At 48.6% G+C, this 13,013-nt stretch overlaps 1 protein-coding gene across 1 annotated transcript in view; it reads left to right on the top strand.

Moving 5' to 3' along the window:
* The window catches only part of LOC127923918 (tumor suppressor candidate 3-like), a 140,882-nt gene extending 133,629 nt beyond the window's left edge, over positions 1-7,253 (top strand). Inside the window, exons 9-10 of the mRNA XM_052508123.1 lie at positions 3,734-3,824; positions 7,145-7,253. Coding sequence (XP_052364083.1) covers positions 3,734-3,824; positions 7,145-7,160 — 107 coding nt within the window. The 3' untranslated portion in view covers positions 7,161-7,253. The remainder of the gene's footprint in view (positions 1-3,733; positions 3,825-7,144) is intronic.
* Positions 7,254-13,013: the final 5,760 nt, after the last annotated feature.

Genomic DNA, 13,013 nt, shown 5'->3' with positions numbered 1-13,013 from the left:
ACCTGTCTCACAAACCCAGCTCACGTTCCCTATTAGTGGGTGAACAATCCAACGCTTGGTGAATTCTGCTCCCCTCTCCTCCTTCCCCTGCTCCCCTCTCCTCCTTCCTCCTCTCTCTTCCTTCCCCTGCTCCTCTCTCCTCCTTCCTCCTCTCTCCTCCTTCCTCTCTCCTCCTTCCCTTCTCCTCCTTCCCTGCTCCTCTCTCCTCCTTCCACTCCTCTCTCCTCCTTCCCCTCTCTCACCTTCCTCTCTCCTCCTCCTTCCCCTTCACATCAGTAGGGTAAAACTAACCTGTCTCCTCTCTCCCTCCTTCCCATACTGTCCTCCTCTCCTCCCCTTCCTCCTCCTTTCTCTCCTCCTCCCCTCCTCTCTCCTCCTTCCCCTTCTCCTCTCTCCTCCTCCTCTCTCCTCCTCTCTCCTCCTTCCCCTGCTCCTCTCTCCTCCTCCTCTCTCCTTCCCCTGCTCCCCTTTACTCCTTCCCCTGCCTCTCTCCTCCTTCCTCCTTCCTCCCCTCTCCTCCTCTCTCCTCCTTCCCCTGCTCCTCTCTCCCCCTCCCCTCTCCTCCTTCCCCTGCTCCCCTCTCTCCTTCCCCTGCTCCTCTCTCCTCCCTCCTCTCTCTCCTCCTTCCCCTGCTCCTCTCTCCTCCTTCCTCTCCTCCTTCCACTGCTCCTCTCTCCTCCTTCCCCTGCTCCTCTCCTCTCTCTGCTCCTCCTCCTCCTCCTCTCTCCTCCTTCCCCTGCTCCTCTCTCCTCCTTCCCTCCTCTCTCCTCCTTCCCCTGCTCCTCTCTTCTCCTCTCTCCTTCCCCTGCTCCTCTTTCCTCCTCCTCTCTCCTCCTTCCTCTGCTCCCCTCTCCTCCTTCCCCTGCTCCTCTCTCCTCCTTCCCCTGCTCATCTCTTCTCCTCCTCTCCCTCTCTCCTCCTTCCCCTGCTCCTCTCTCCTCCTACTCTCTCCTCCTTCCCCTGCTCCTCTCTCCTCCTTCCCCTGCTCCTCTCTCCTCCTCCTCTCTCCTCCTTCCCTCTCCTCCTTCCCCTGCTCCTCTCTTCTCCCACTATGTGTGTGTCTGTGTGTGTGTAGGGTGTCTGTGTGTGTGTAGGTCTTATGACACACACAACCTTCCCCTTCCAGTCCGCTAGACTCACTGAAGAACACACATGCTGCATACATAATGACATGACATTATCATTTGTAGAAGCATGATGGATATTTGCATAACTGTCAATTAAGTCTGGCAGATGTGAAGAGGCCACAGCACTCAGTCCACTGTTCCTTTAATTAACACCAGAGAGATGAACCCTGACCTCCACGGCGTGTGTGTTTGTGGTGCGTGCGCAGCACAGAAGGCCAACCTTGTGTGTGTGTGTGTGTGTGTGTGTGTGTGTGTGTGTGTGTGTGTGTGTGTGTGTGTGTGTGTGTGTGTGCGTGTGTGTGTGCTAGAGCGTACTGTAAACATGATTAATACAGAGCTTCAGAGGCCCACTGTTGTAGTTCTACTGAGACCGGACAAACACATGCATGTACACACATACACATAGTTGTGCAAAAGCAGTTATCCTTGAGAAAGCAGTAATTAAAATGCAGAACAAGGTCTTTGTAACGTGTCCAGTGACAGTCCTTCATCCGTCTGCAGCGTGTCGACTGACAGCACATGGAGAAAACAAGCCCCTTTTTAAGTTCGCCTCTCAGCTATCGCTGCCTGCACCTGTCCACCCATCCAGCATCACTACTCTGTTCTGACTTAGAATACGTGGACAACTACAAATACCTAGGTGTCTGGTTAGACTGTAAACTCTCCTTCCAGACTCACATTAAGCATCTCAATCCAAAATTAAATCTAGAATTGGCTTCCTATTTCGCAACAAAGCCTCCTTCACTCATGCTGCCAAACATACCCTTGTAAAACTGACTATCCTACTGATCCTTGACTTCAGCGATGTCATTTACAAAATAGCCTCCAACACCCTACTCAATAAATTGGATGCAATCTATCACAGTGCCATCCGTTTTGTCACCAAAGCCCCATATACTACCCACCATTGCGACCTGTACGCTCTCGTTGGCTGGCCCTCGCTTCATACTCGTCGCCAAACCCACTGGCTCCATGTCATCTACAAGACCCTGCTAGGTAAAGTCCCCCCTTATCTCAGCTCGCTGGTCACCACAGCATCTCCCACCTGTAGCACACGCTCCAGAAGGAATATCTCTCTGGTCACCCCCAAAACCAATTCTTCCTTTGGCCGCCTCTCCTTCCAGTTCTCTGCTGCCAACGACTGGAACGAAGTACCAAAATCTCTGAAACTGGAAACACTTATCTCCCTCACTAGCTTTAAGCACCAGCTGTCAGAGCAGCTCACAGATTACTGCACCTGTACATAGCCCACCTATAATTTAGCCCAAACAACTACCTCTTTCCCAACTGTATTTATTTATTTATTTTGCTCCTTTGCACCCCATTATTTGTATTTCTACTTTGCACATTCTTCCACTGTAAATCTATCATTCCAGTGTTTTACTTGCTATATTGTATTTACTTTGCCACCATGGCCTTTTTTTTGCCTTTACCTCCCGTATTTCACCTCATTTGCTCACATCGTATATAGACTTGTTTAAACTGTATTATTGAAAAAAGATATATATATATATATGATATGATTATAAAAACCACAGGCTGGTAAACGTCAGAATATAAGCCTTAGTGATGATTACGAAGAGCTTACATTACACTGCTTACGTGACAATTTGACATTAGTTCCCCTCAGCCCTGTCTTCAACCCACAGCTACGTAGACAATGTGACATTAGTTCCCCTCAGCCCTGTCTTCAACCCACAGCTACGTAGACAATGTGACATTAGTTCCCCTCAGCCCTGTCTTCAACCCACAGCTACGTAGACAATGTGACATTAGTTCCCCTCAGCCCTGTCTTCAACCCACAGCTACGTAGACAATGTGACATTAGTTCCCCTCAGCCCTGTCTTCAACCCACAGCTACGTAGAGGACTGTTGAAGGATCTCAGTGGTGACATCAAATCCATTCAATAGGTCCTCCACACACCCTTTACAGTTACCACTGTCTGATAGCTAGTTACCAGTTACCACTGTCTGATGGCTAGTTACCAGTTACCACTGTCTGATAGCTAATTATACTACTGCAGTGGGGAATATGGTCAACCTAGAGAGGGAGGGAGGGAGGGGGGAGGGAGGGAGGGGAGGGGAGGGAGGGAGAGAGGGAGGGAGGGAGGGAGGGAGGGGTGGGGGGGGGGGGGAGGGAGGGAGGGAGGGAGGGAGGGAGGGAGGGAGGGAGGGAGGAATCATTCTCATCTTTTGTCATTGAGATGATTTTAACAGTCCCGTCATCTTTTGTCATTGAGGTGTTTTTAACCATCCCAAAATAACTATAAATTGCCTCATTATCATACTAAAGGGGTGAGTGTGTGTGTGTGTGTTTGTGTGTGTATGAGGGTAGTATGTGTGAGTGGTAGTGTGTGTGCTTGTAAGGGATAGTGTGTGTGGTTGTGCGTGTACGTGTGTGATAGTGTGTGTGTAATGTTGTGCTGTGTGTTTCAGTTATCTGCCTGGTGTGTGTGTGTGTGTGTGTGTGTGTGTGTGTGTGTGTGTGTGTGTGTGTGTGTGTGTGTGTGTGTGTGTGTGTGTGTGTGTGTGTGTGTGTGTGTGTGTGTGTGTGTGTGTGTGTGTGTGTGGTGTGTGTGTGTGTAATGTTGTGCTATGTGTTTCAGTTATCTGCCTGGTGGGACTGGGCCTGGTGGTGTTCTTCTTCAGCTTCCTGCTGTCCATCTTCAGGTCCAAGTACCACGGCTACCCCTACAGGTAACACACATACCTGGACTTCACCATGTTACCAATGGCATTCACACACACATTAGAGTTTTCCTGGACACGTGACTTAACCAGGAAAACGTCTGTGCCCAGAGTTTTTCAGTTGAGGTGGTCTGGATAAACTCCTGGCTCTACATAGTGAATAAATAGAGTACTTCACTCCAGGTCTCCAGGGGTGTCTAAGTTCACACCATCCACCCTCTAACATGGAACACACCCAGACACTTTTCACCCAGAACATCGTGTTGCATTTTTTCGAGCGAACTCAAACTGCCCTTGGAAGACAACTTTACCCACTTTTGAACTTCGTCAGATGAGTCCTGTCAGATGAGTCGCGTCAGATGAGTCGCGTCAGATGAGTCCCGTCAGATGAGCCGTGTCAGATGAGTCGCGTCAGATGAGTCCCGTCAGATGAGTCCTGTCAGATGAGTCGCGTCAGATGAGTCGCGTCAGATGAGTCGCGTCAGATGAGTCGCGTCAGATGAGTCCTGTCAGATGAGTCGCGTCAGATGAGTCGCGTCAGATGAGTCCCGTCAGATGAGCCGTGTCAGATGAGTCCTGTCAGATGAGTCCCGTCAGATGAGTCCCGTCAGATGAGCCGCGTCAGATGAGTCCCGTCAGATGAGCCGTCAGATGAGTCGCGTCAGATGAGTCCCGTCAGATGAGTCCCGTCAGATGAGTCCCGTCAGATGAGTCCCGTCAGATGAGTCCCGTCAGATGAGTCCCGTCAGATGAGTCCCGTCAGATGAGTCCCGTCAGATGAGTCCGTCAGATGAGTCCCGTCAGATGAGTCCCGTCAGATGAGTCCCGTCAGATGAGTCCCGTCAGATGAGTCCCGTCAGATGAGTCCTGTCAGATGAGTCGCGTCAGATGAGTCCGTCAGATGAGTCCCGTCAGATGAGTCGCGTCAGATGAGTCCGTGTCAGATGAGCCGTGTCAGATGAGCCGCGTGAGATGCGTCAGACTAGCCTAGTGGTTAGAGCGTTGGACTAGTAACCGGAAGGTTGCAAGTTCAAACCCCCGAGCTGACAAGGTACAAATCTGTCGTTCTGCCCCTGAACAGGCAGTTAACCCACTGTTCCCAGGCCGTCATTGAAAATAAGAATTTGTTCTTAACTGACTTGCCTAGTTAAATAAAGGTTAAAAAAGATGTGTATATATATTTTTTTTAAAGAGTCGTCAGATGAGTCTTCAGATGAGTCACGTCAACTCATCTGACAGCTAGTCAGATGAGTTGTCAGATGCTTTATCCCAAAAGGATTTTGTCAGCCTCTGCTCGAATCAATGGCTTCGCCCCAAATAGCGACCTTTGTTCTTTTATGAGCACTAATTTTGTCCAGGACTCGTAGAGATCTGGTAGGATACGATTTAGGACACATCCAGATTCTCCAGCTATCAGAATATAAGTAACAAGTAACACCCATAATCATCAAAACAACAGTTAGCAGCACGCAGTCCGAGAGAATGAAATCTACTGAACACAATGAAACAATGAAATCTACTGAACAACACTTAATACAGTCATATCACAATGAAATCTACTGAGCAACACTTAATACAGTCAGATCACAATGAAATCTACTGAAACACAATACAGAATCACAATTAAATCTACTGAGCAACACAATGTCAATCACAATGAAATCTACTGAACGACACTTAATACAGTCAGATCACAATGAAATCTACTGAGACAACAGTCTTCACATGAAATCACTGACAACGACATCACAGTCATATCAAATTAAATCTACTGAACAACACTTAATACAGTCATATCACAATGAAATCTACTGAACAACACTTAATACAGTCAGATCACAATGAAATCTACTGAGCAACACTTAATATCACAATGAAATCTACTGAACAATGAAATCTAAATCTACTGAGCAACACTTAATACAGTCATATCAATGAAATCTACTGAGCAACACTTAATACAGAAATGAAATCTACTGAGCAACACTTAATACAGTCATATCAAAATGAAATCTACTGAACAACACTTAATACAGTCAGATCACAATGAAATCTACTGAGCAACACTTAATACAGTCAGATCACAATTAAATCTACTGAACACAAATACAGTCATATCACAATTAAATCTACTGAGCAACACTTAATACAGTCAGATCACAATGAAATCTACTGAGCAACACTTAATACAGTCAGATCACAATGAAATCTACTGAACGACACTTAATACAGTCAGATCACAATGAAATCTACTGACTGAACGACACTTAATACAGTCATATCACAATGAAATCTACTGAGCAACACTTAATACAGTCATATCACAATTAAATCTACTGAACAACACTTAATACAGTCAGATCACAATGAAATCTACTGAGCAACACTTAATACAGTCAGATCACAATGAAATCTACTGAACGACACTTAATACAGTCAGATCACAATGAAATCTACTGAACAACACTTAATACAGTCATATCACAATGAAATCTACTGAGCAACACTTAATACAGTCAGATCACAATGAAATCTACTGAGCAACACTTAATACAGTCATATCACAATGAAATCTACTGAGCAACACTTAATACAGTCAGATCACAATGAAATCTACTGAGCAACACTTAATACAGTCAGATCACAATGAAATCTACTGAACGACACTTAATACAGTTAGATCACAATGAAGTCTACTGAACGACACTTAATACAGTCAGATCACAATGAAATCTACTGACTGAACGACACTTAATACAGTCATATCACAATTAAATCTACTGAACAACACTTAATACAGTCATATCACAATTAAATCTACTGAACAACACTTAATACAGTCAGGTCACAATGAAATCTACTGAGCAACACTTAATACAGTCATATCACAATGAAATCTACTGAACAACACTTAATACAGTCATATCACAATTAAATCTACTGAACAACACTTAATACAGTCATATCACAATTAAATCTACTGAACGACACTTAATACAGTCAGATCACAATTAAATCTACTGAACGACACTTAATGCAGTCAGATCACAATTAAATCTACTGAACGACACTTAATACAGTCAGATCACAATGAAATCTACTGAGCAACACTTAATACAGTCAGATCACAATGAAATCTACTGAACAGCATTTAATACAGTCAGATCAAGATTAAATCTACCGAGCGACACTGAATACAGTCAGAACGCAGTTGACTTTGTCACACACTAACTGGCGAGCGCTCTGTAATCACACGCTCTCTCTCCGTCTCTCTCTCTGTCTCTCTGTCTTTCTCTGTCTCTCTCTGTGTGTCTCTCTCTTTCTTTCAGCTTCCTTATAAAGTGAGTCTGAGGCGCCGTCTTCAGAGTGAAGGGTGAAGAGGCTACTTGATGCTGCTAGCTGAGAGGCTGCAGACACCGGGACAGGGTGCATGGGGCGGGGGGGGGGTCATTTCAACTGCTGTACTCAATCTGCTTAATAAATGATAATGTGGTGACAAACTGAGAAAAGAGACACTCCTACCTATCTGATTAGTACGGTTATATCACACACACCTGTTCTGAAGGAGTTGAGCTCTTCAAGTCTGAATGTGTTTTATTTGATAGTGTCTGGCCAAATGACAGAGGGAGAGAGAGGACAGGAGAGGAGAAGAGGCAAGCGAGAGAGAGACATGCTGAGGACATGAGGAAAGAGAGAGACAAATGCTGAGGAAAATAGGAAATAGAGAGAGAGACGTGCTGAGGAGAAGAGAGAGAGACATGATGAGGAGAAGAGAGAGGGAGAGACATGCTGAGGACATGAGGAAAGAGAGAGACATGCTGAGGAAAAGAGGAAATAGAGAGAGAGATGCTGAGGAGAAGAGAGAGAGAGAGACATGCTGAGGAGAAAGGAAGAGAGAGAGAGACATGCTGAGGAGAAAGGAAAGAGAGACATGCTGAGGAGAAGAGGAAAGAGAGAGACATGCTAAGGAGAAGAGGACGAGAGAGAGACATGCTGAGGAAAAGAGAGAAAGAGAGAGAGACATGCTGAGGAGAAGAGGAAAGAGAGAGACATGCTGAGGAGAAGAGGAAAGAGAGAGACATGCTGAGGAAAAGAGAGAGCGAGAGAGAGACATGCTGAGGAGAAGAGGAAAGCGAGAGAGACATGCTGAGGAGAAGAGGAAAGAGAGAGACATGCTGAGGAGAAAAGGAAAGAGAGAGAGACATGCTGAGGAGAAGAGGAAAGCGAGAGAGACATGCTGAGGAGAAGAGGAAAGAGAGAGAGACATGCTGAGGAGAAGAGGAAAGAGAGAGAGACATGCTGAGGAAAAGAGGAAAGAGAGAGAGACATGCTGAGGAAAAGAGGAAAGAGAGAGAGACATGCTGAGGAGATGAGGAAAGAGAGAGACATGCTGAGGAGAAGAGAGAGAGAGACATGCTGAGTAGAAGAGGAAAGAGAGAGAGACATGCTGAGGAGAAAAGGAAAGAGAGAGAGACATGCTGAGGAGAAGAGGAAAGCGAGAGAGACATGCTGAGGAGAAGAGGAAAGAGAGAGACATGCTGAGGAGAAAAGGAAAGAGAGAGAGACATGCTGAGGAGAAAAGGAAAGAGAGAGAGACATGCTGAGGAGAAGAGGAAAGAGAGAGAGACATGCTGAGGAGACGAGGAAAGAGAGAGAGACATGCTGAGGAAAAGAGGAAAGAGAGAGAGACATGCTGAGGAAAAGAGGAAAGAGAGAGAGACATGCTGAGGAGATGAGGAAAGAGAGAGACATGCTGAGGAGAAGAGAGAGAGAGAGACATGCTGAGGAGAAGAGGAAATAGAGAGAGAGATGCTGAGGAGACGAGGAAAGAGAGAGATAGACATGCTGAGGAAAAGAGAGAGAGAGAGAGAGAGACATGCTGAGGAAAAGAGAGAGAGAGAGACATGCTGAGGAGATGAGGAAAGAGAGAGACATGCTGAGGAGAAGAGAGAGAGAGAGATACGGAGGAGAAGAGAGAGAGAGAGAGATGCTGAAGAGAAGAGGAAAGAGAGAGAGACATGCTGAGGAGAAGAGAGAGAGAGAGAGAGATGCTGAGGAGAAGAGGAAAGAGAGAGAGAGACATGCTGAGGAGACGAGGAAAGAGAGAGATAGACATGCTGAGGAAAAGAGAGAGAGAGAGACATGCTGAGGAGACGAAGAGAGAGAGAGACATGCTGAGGAGAAGAGGAAAGAGTGAGAGACATGCTGAGGAGAAGAGGAAAGAGAGAGAGAGACGTGCGGAGGAGAAGAGGAAAGAAGAGAGAGAGACATGCTGAGGAAAAGAGAGAGAGAGAGACATGCTGAGGAGACGAAGAAAGAGAGAGAGAGACATGCTGAGGAGAAGAGGGAAGAGTGAGAGACATGCTGAGGAGAAGAGGAAAGAGAGAGAGAGACGTGCGGAGGAGAAGAGGAAAGAGAGAGAGACATGCTGAGGAGAAGAGGAAAGCGAGAGAGAGACATGCTGAGGAGAAGAGGAATGAGAGAGAGACATGCTGAGGAGAAAAGGAAAGAGAGAGAGACATGCTGAGGAGACGAGGAAAGAGAGAGAGACATGCTGAGGAAAAGAGGAAAGAGAGAGAGACATGCTGAGGAAAAGAGGAAAGAGAGAGAGACATGCTGAGGAAAAGAGGAAAGAGAGAGAGACATGCTGAGGAGATGAGGAAAGAGAGAGACATGCTGAGGAGAAGAGAGAGAGAGAGACATGCTGAGGAGAAGAGGAAATAGAGAGAGACATGCTGAGGAGACGAGGAAAGAGAGATAGACATGCTGAGGAAAAGAGAGAGAGAGAGAGACATGCTGAGGAGACGAAGAAAGAGAGAGAGAGACATGCTGAGGAGAAGAGGAAAGAGTGAGAGACATGCTGAGGAGAAGAGGAAAGAGAGAGAGAGACATGCTGAGGAGAAGAGAGAGAGAGAGATGCTGAGGAGAAGAGGAAAGAGAGAGAGAGACATGCTGAGGAGATGAGGAAAGAGAGAGATAGACATGCTGAGGAAAAGAGAGAGAGAGAGACATGCTGAGGAGATGAAGAAAGAGAGAGAGACATGCTGAGGAGAAGAGGAAAGAGTGAGAGACATGCTGAGGAGAAGAGGAAAGAGAGAGAGAGACGTGCGGAGGAGAAGAGGAAAGAGAGAGAGAGACATGCTGAGGAAAAGAGAGAGAGAGAGACATGCTGAGGAAAAGAGAGACATGTTACATGAAAAGGAATAACACCAATCCAACAGCCCACGTTACATGAGAAGGAATAACACTAATCCAACAGCCCACGTTACATGAGAAGGAATAACACTAATCCCAACAGCCCACGTTACATGAGAAGGAATAACACTAATCCAACAGCCCACGTTACATGAGAAGGAATAACACTAATCCAACAGCCCACGTTACATGAGAAGGAATAACACTAATCCAACAGCCCACGTTACATGAGAAGGAATAACACCAATCCAACAGCCCACGTTACATGAGAAGGAATAACACTAATCCAACAGCCCACGTTACATGAGAAGGAATAACACTAATCCAACAGCCCACGTTACATGAGAAGGAATAACACTAATCCAACAGCCCACGTTACATGAGAAGGAATAACACTAATCCCAACAGCCCACGTTACATGAGAAGGAATAACACTAATCCAACAGCCCACGTTACATGAGAAGGAATAACACTAATCCAACAGCCCACGTTACATGAGAAGGAATAACACCAATCCAACAGCCCACGTTACATGAGAAGGAATAACACTAATCCCAACAGCCCACGTTACATGAGAAGGAATAACACTAATCCAACAGCCCACGTTACATGAGAAGGAATAACACTAATCCAACAGCCCACGTTACATGAGAAGGAATAACACTAATCCAACAGCCCACGTTACATGAGAAGGAATAACACTAATCCCAACAGCCCACGTTACATGAGAAGGAATAACACTAATCCAACAGCCCACGTTACATGAGAAGGAATAACACTAATCCAACAGCCCACGTTACATGAGAAGGAATAACACTAATCCAACAGCCCACGTTACATGAGAAGGAATAACACCATCCGTCGTAGCACTGACTGTCTGTCAGCGGACATTATCAACATCCACCTGAACCGTTGTTTACCTCTGAAATCTGTTTTTCATCTTTTCTTTATTTACCTGCCTCTTTCTCTTTTCTCCACCCCCCCCCCCCAACCCTGGCCGTGTCCGAAATTTGTCTTGCCCACTGCTTATTAAAACTGCCTACTTGGTACTAATCGTACTACATACTATTTAGAATGTTCTGTTTAGTGAGAACGAATGCAGTAAGCGACACAAATCAACAAATCAAATGAAGCGCGTCCCCTGTCCTGATTTCATTAGCTGTTGTAAAAAAAAATTAAAAACATGTAGGTGTGAAAAAGACGATTGCTCTTCCTAAATAGTGTGCAGTGAATCCTACTTGATGATAAGCCGAAAAGAGTATGACATCCTGGCATTTAAAGCATACTTAATTTTTAAAGTTTTACATACTATAATACATTAACAGTTTTGCGTACCCCAAAGTCATACTATTTAGTATGGTTATTCGGACACGGCCTCCCTTGTCTTCCTCTCCTCCCTCGTCCCCCTCTCCTCCCTCGTCCCCCTCTCCTCCCTCGTCCCCCTCATCTCCCTCTCCTCCCTCGTCCCCCTCTCCTCTCTCTCCCCTCCCTCGCCTCCCTCGTCCCCCACTCCTCCCTCGTCCCCCTCTCCTCCCTCTCCTCTCTCTCCTCCCTCTCCTCCCTCGTCCCCCTCTCCTCCCTCGTCCCCCTCTCCTCTCTCTCCTCCCTCTCCTCCCACGCCCCCCTCTCCTCCCTCTCCTCTCTCTACTCCCTCGCCTCCCTCGTCCCCCTCTCCTCCCTCGTCCCCTCCTCCTCCCTCGTCCCCCTCTCCTCTCTCTCCTCCCTCTCCTCCCTCGTCCCCCTCTCCTTCCTCGTCCCCCTCTCCTCTCTCTCCTCCCTCTCCTCCCTCGTCCCCCTCTCCTCCCTCTCCTCCCTCGTCCCCCTCGTCTCCCTCTCCTCCCTCGTCCCCCTCTCCTCCCTCTCCTCCCTCGTCCCCCTCTCCTCTCTCTCCTCCCTCGTCCCCCTCTCCTCCCTCGTCCCCCTCTCCTCTCTCGTCTCCCCTCCTCCCTCGTCCCCCTCTCCTCCCTCTCCTCCCTCGTCCCCCTCTCCTCCCTCGTCCCCCTCGTCTCCCTCTCCTCCCTCGTCCCCCTCTCCTCCCTCGTCCCCCTCTCCTCTCTCTCCTCCCTCGTCCCCCTCTCCTCCCTCGTCCCCCTCTCCTCTCTCGTCTCCCCTCCTCCCTCGTCCCCTCTCCTCCCTCTCCTCCCTCATCCCCCTCTCCTCCCTCGTCCCCCTCTCCTCCTTCTCCTCCCTCGTCCCCCTCTCCTCCCTCGTCCCCCACTCCTCCCTCTCCCCCTCTCCCTCCCTCTCTCTCCTCCCTCTCCCCTCGTCCCCTCTCCTCCCTCGTCCCCCTCTCCTCTCTCTCCTCCCTCTCCTCCCTCGCCCCCCCCCCTCCTCCCTCTCCTCTCCTCTCCCTCGCCCTCCCTCGTCCCCCTCTCCTCCCTCGTCCCCTCCTCCTCCCTCGTCCCCCTCTCCTCTCTCTCCTCCCTCTCCTCCCTCGTCCCCCTCTCCTTCCTCGTCCCCCTCTCCTCTCTCCCCTCCCTCTCCTCCCTCGTCCCACTCTCCTCCCTCTCCTCCCTCGTCCCCCTCGTCTCCCTCTCCTCCCTCCCCCCTCTCCTCCCTCTCCTCCCTCGTCCCCCTCTCCTCCCTCCTCCCTCGTCCCCCTCTCCTCTCTCGCCTCCCCTCCTCCCTCGTCCCCCTCTCCTCCCTCTCCCCCCTCGTCCCCCTCTCCTCCCTCGTCCCCCTCTCCTCCTTCTCCCTCCCTCGTCCCCCTCTCCTCCCTCTCTCCTCCCTCGTCCCCCTCTTCTCCCTCGTCCCCCCCTCCTCCCTCTCCTCCCTCGTCCCCCTCTCCTTCCTCTTCTCCCTCGTCCCCCTCTCCTCCCTCGTCCCCCTCGTCTCCCTCTCCTCCCTCGTCCCCCTCTCCTCCCTCTCCTCTCTCTCCTCCCTCGTCCCCCTCTCCTCCCTCATCCCCCTCTCCTCCCTCGTTCCCCTCTCCTCCCTCGTCCCCCTCTCTCTGTCAGTACTGTATAATGAGGGACCGTCAGTGATGTAAACGAAGCTAGACGG

Source organism: Oncorhynchus keta, unplaced genomic scaffold (genome assembly GCF_023373465.1).
Source record: "Oncorhynchus keta strain PuntledgeMale-10-30-2019 unplaced genomic scaffold, Oket_V2 Un_contig_3376_pilon_pilon, whole genome shotgun sequence".
NCBI lineage: Eukaryota > Metazoa > Chordata > Actinopteri > Salmoniformes > Salmonidae > Oncorhynchus > Oncorhynchus keta.
Note: the sequence above shows the minus strand (reverse complement) of the source record. Positions and strands in the feature narration are given on the sequence as shown.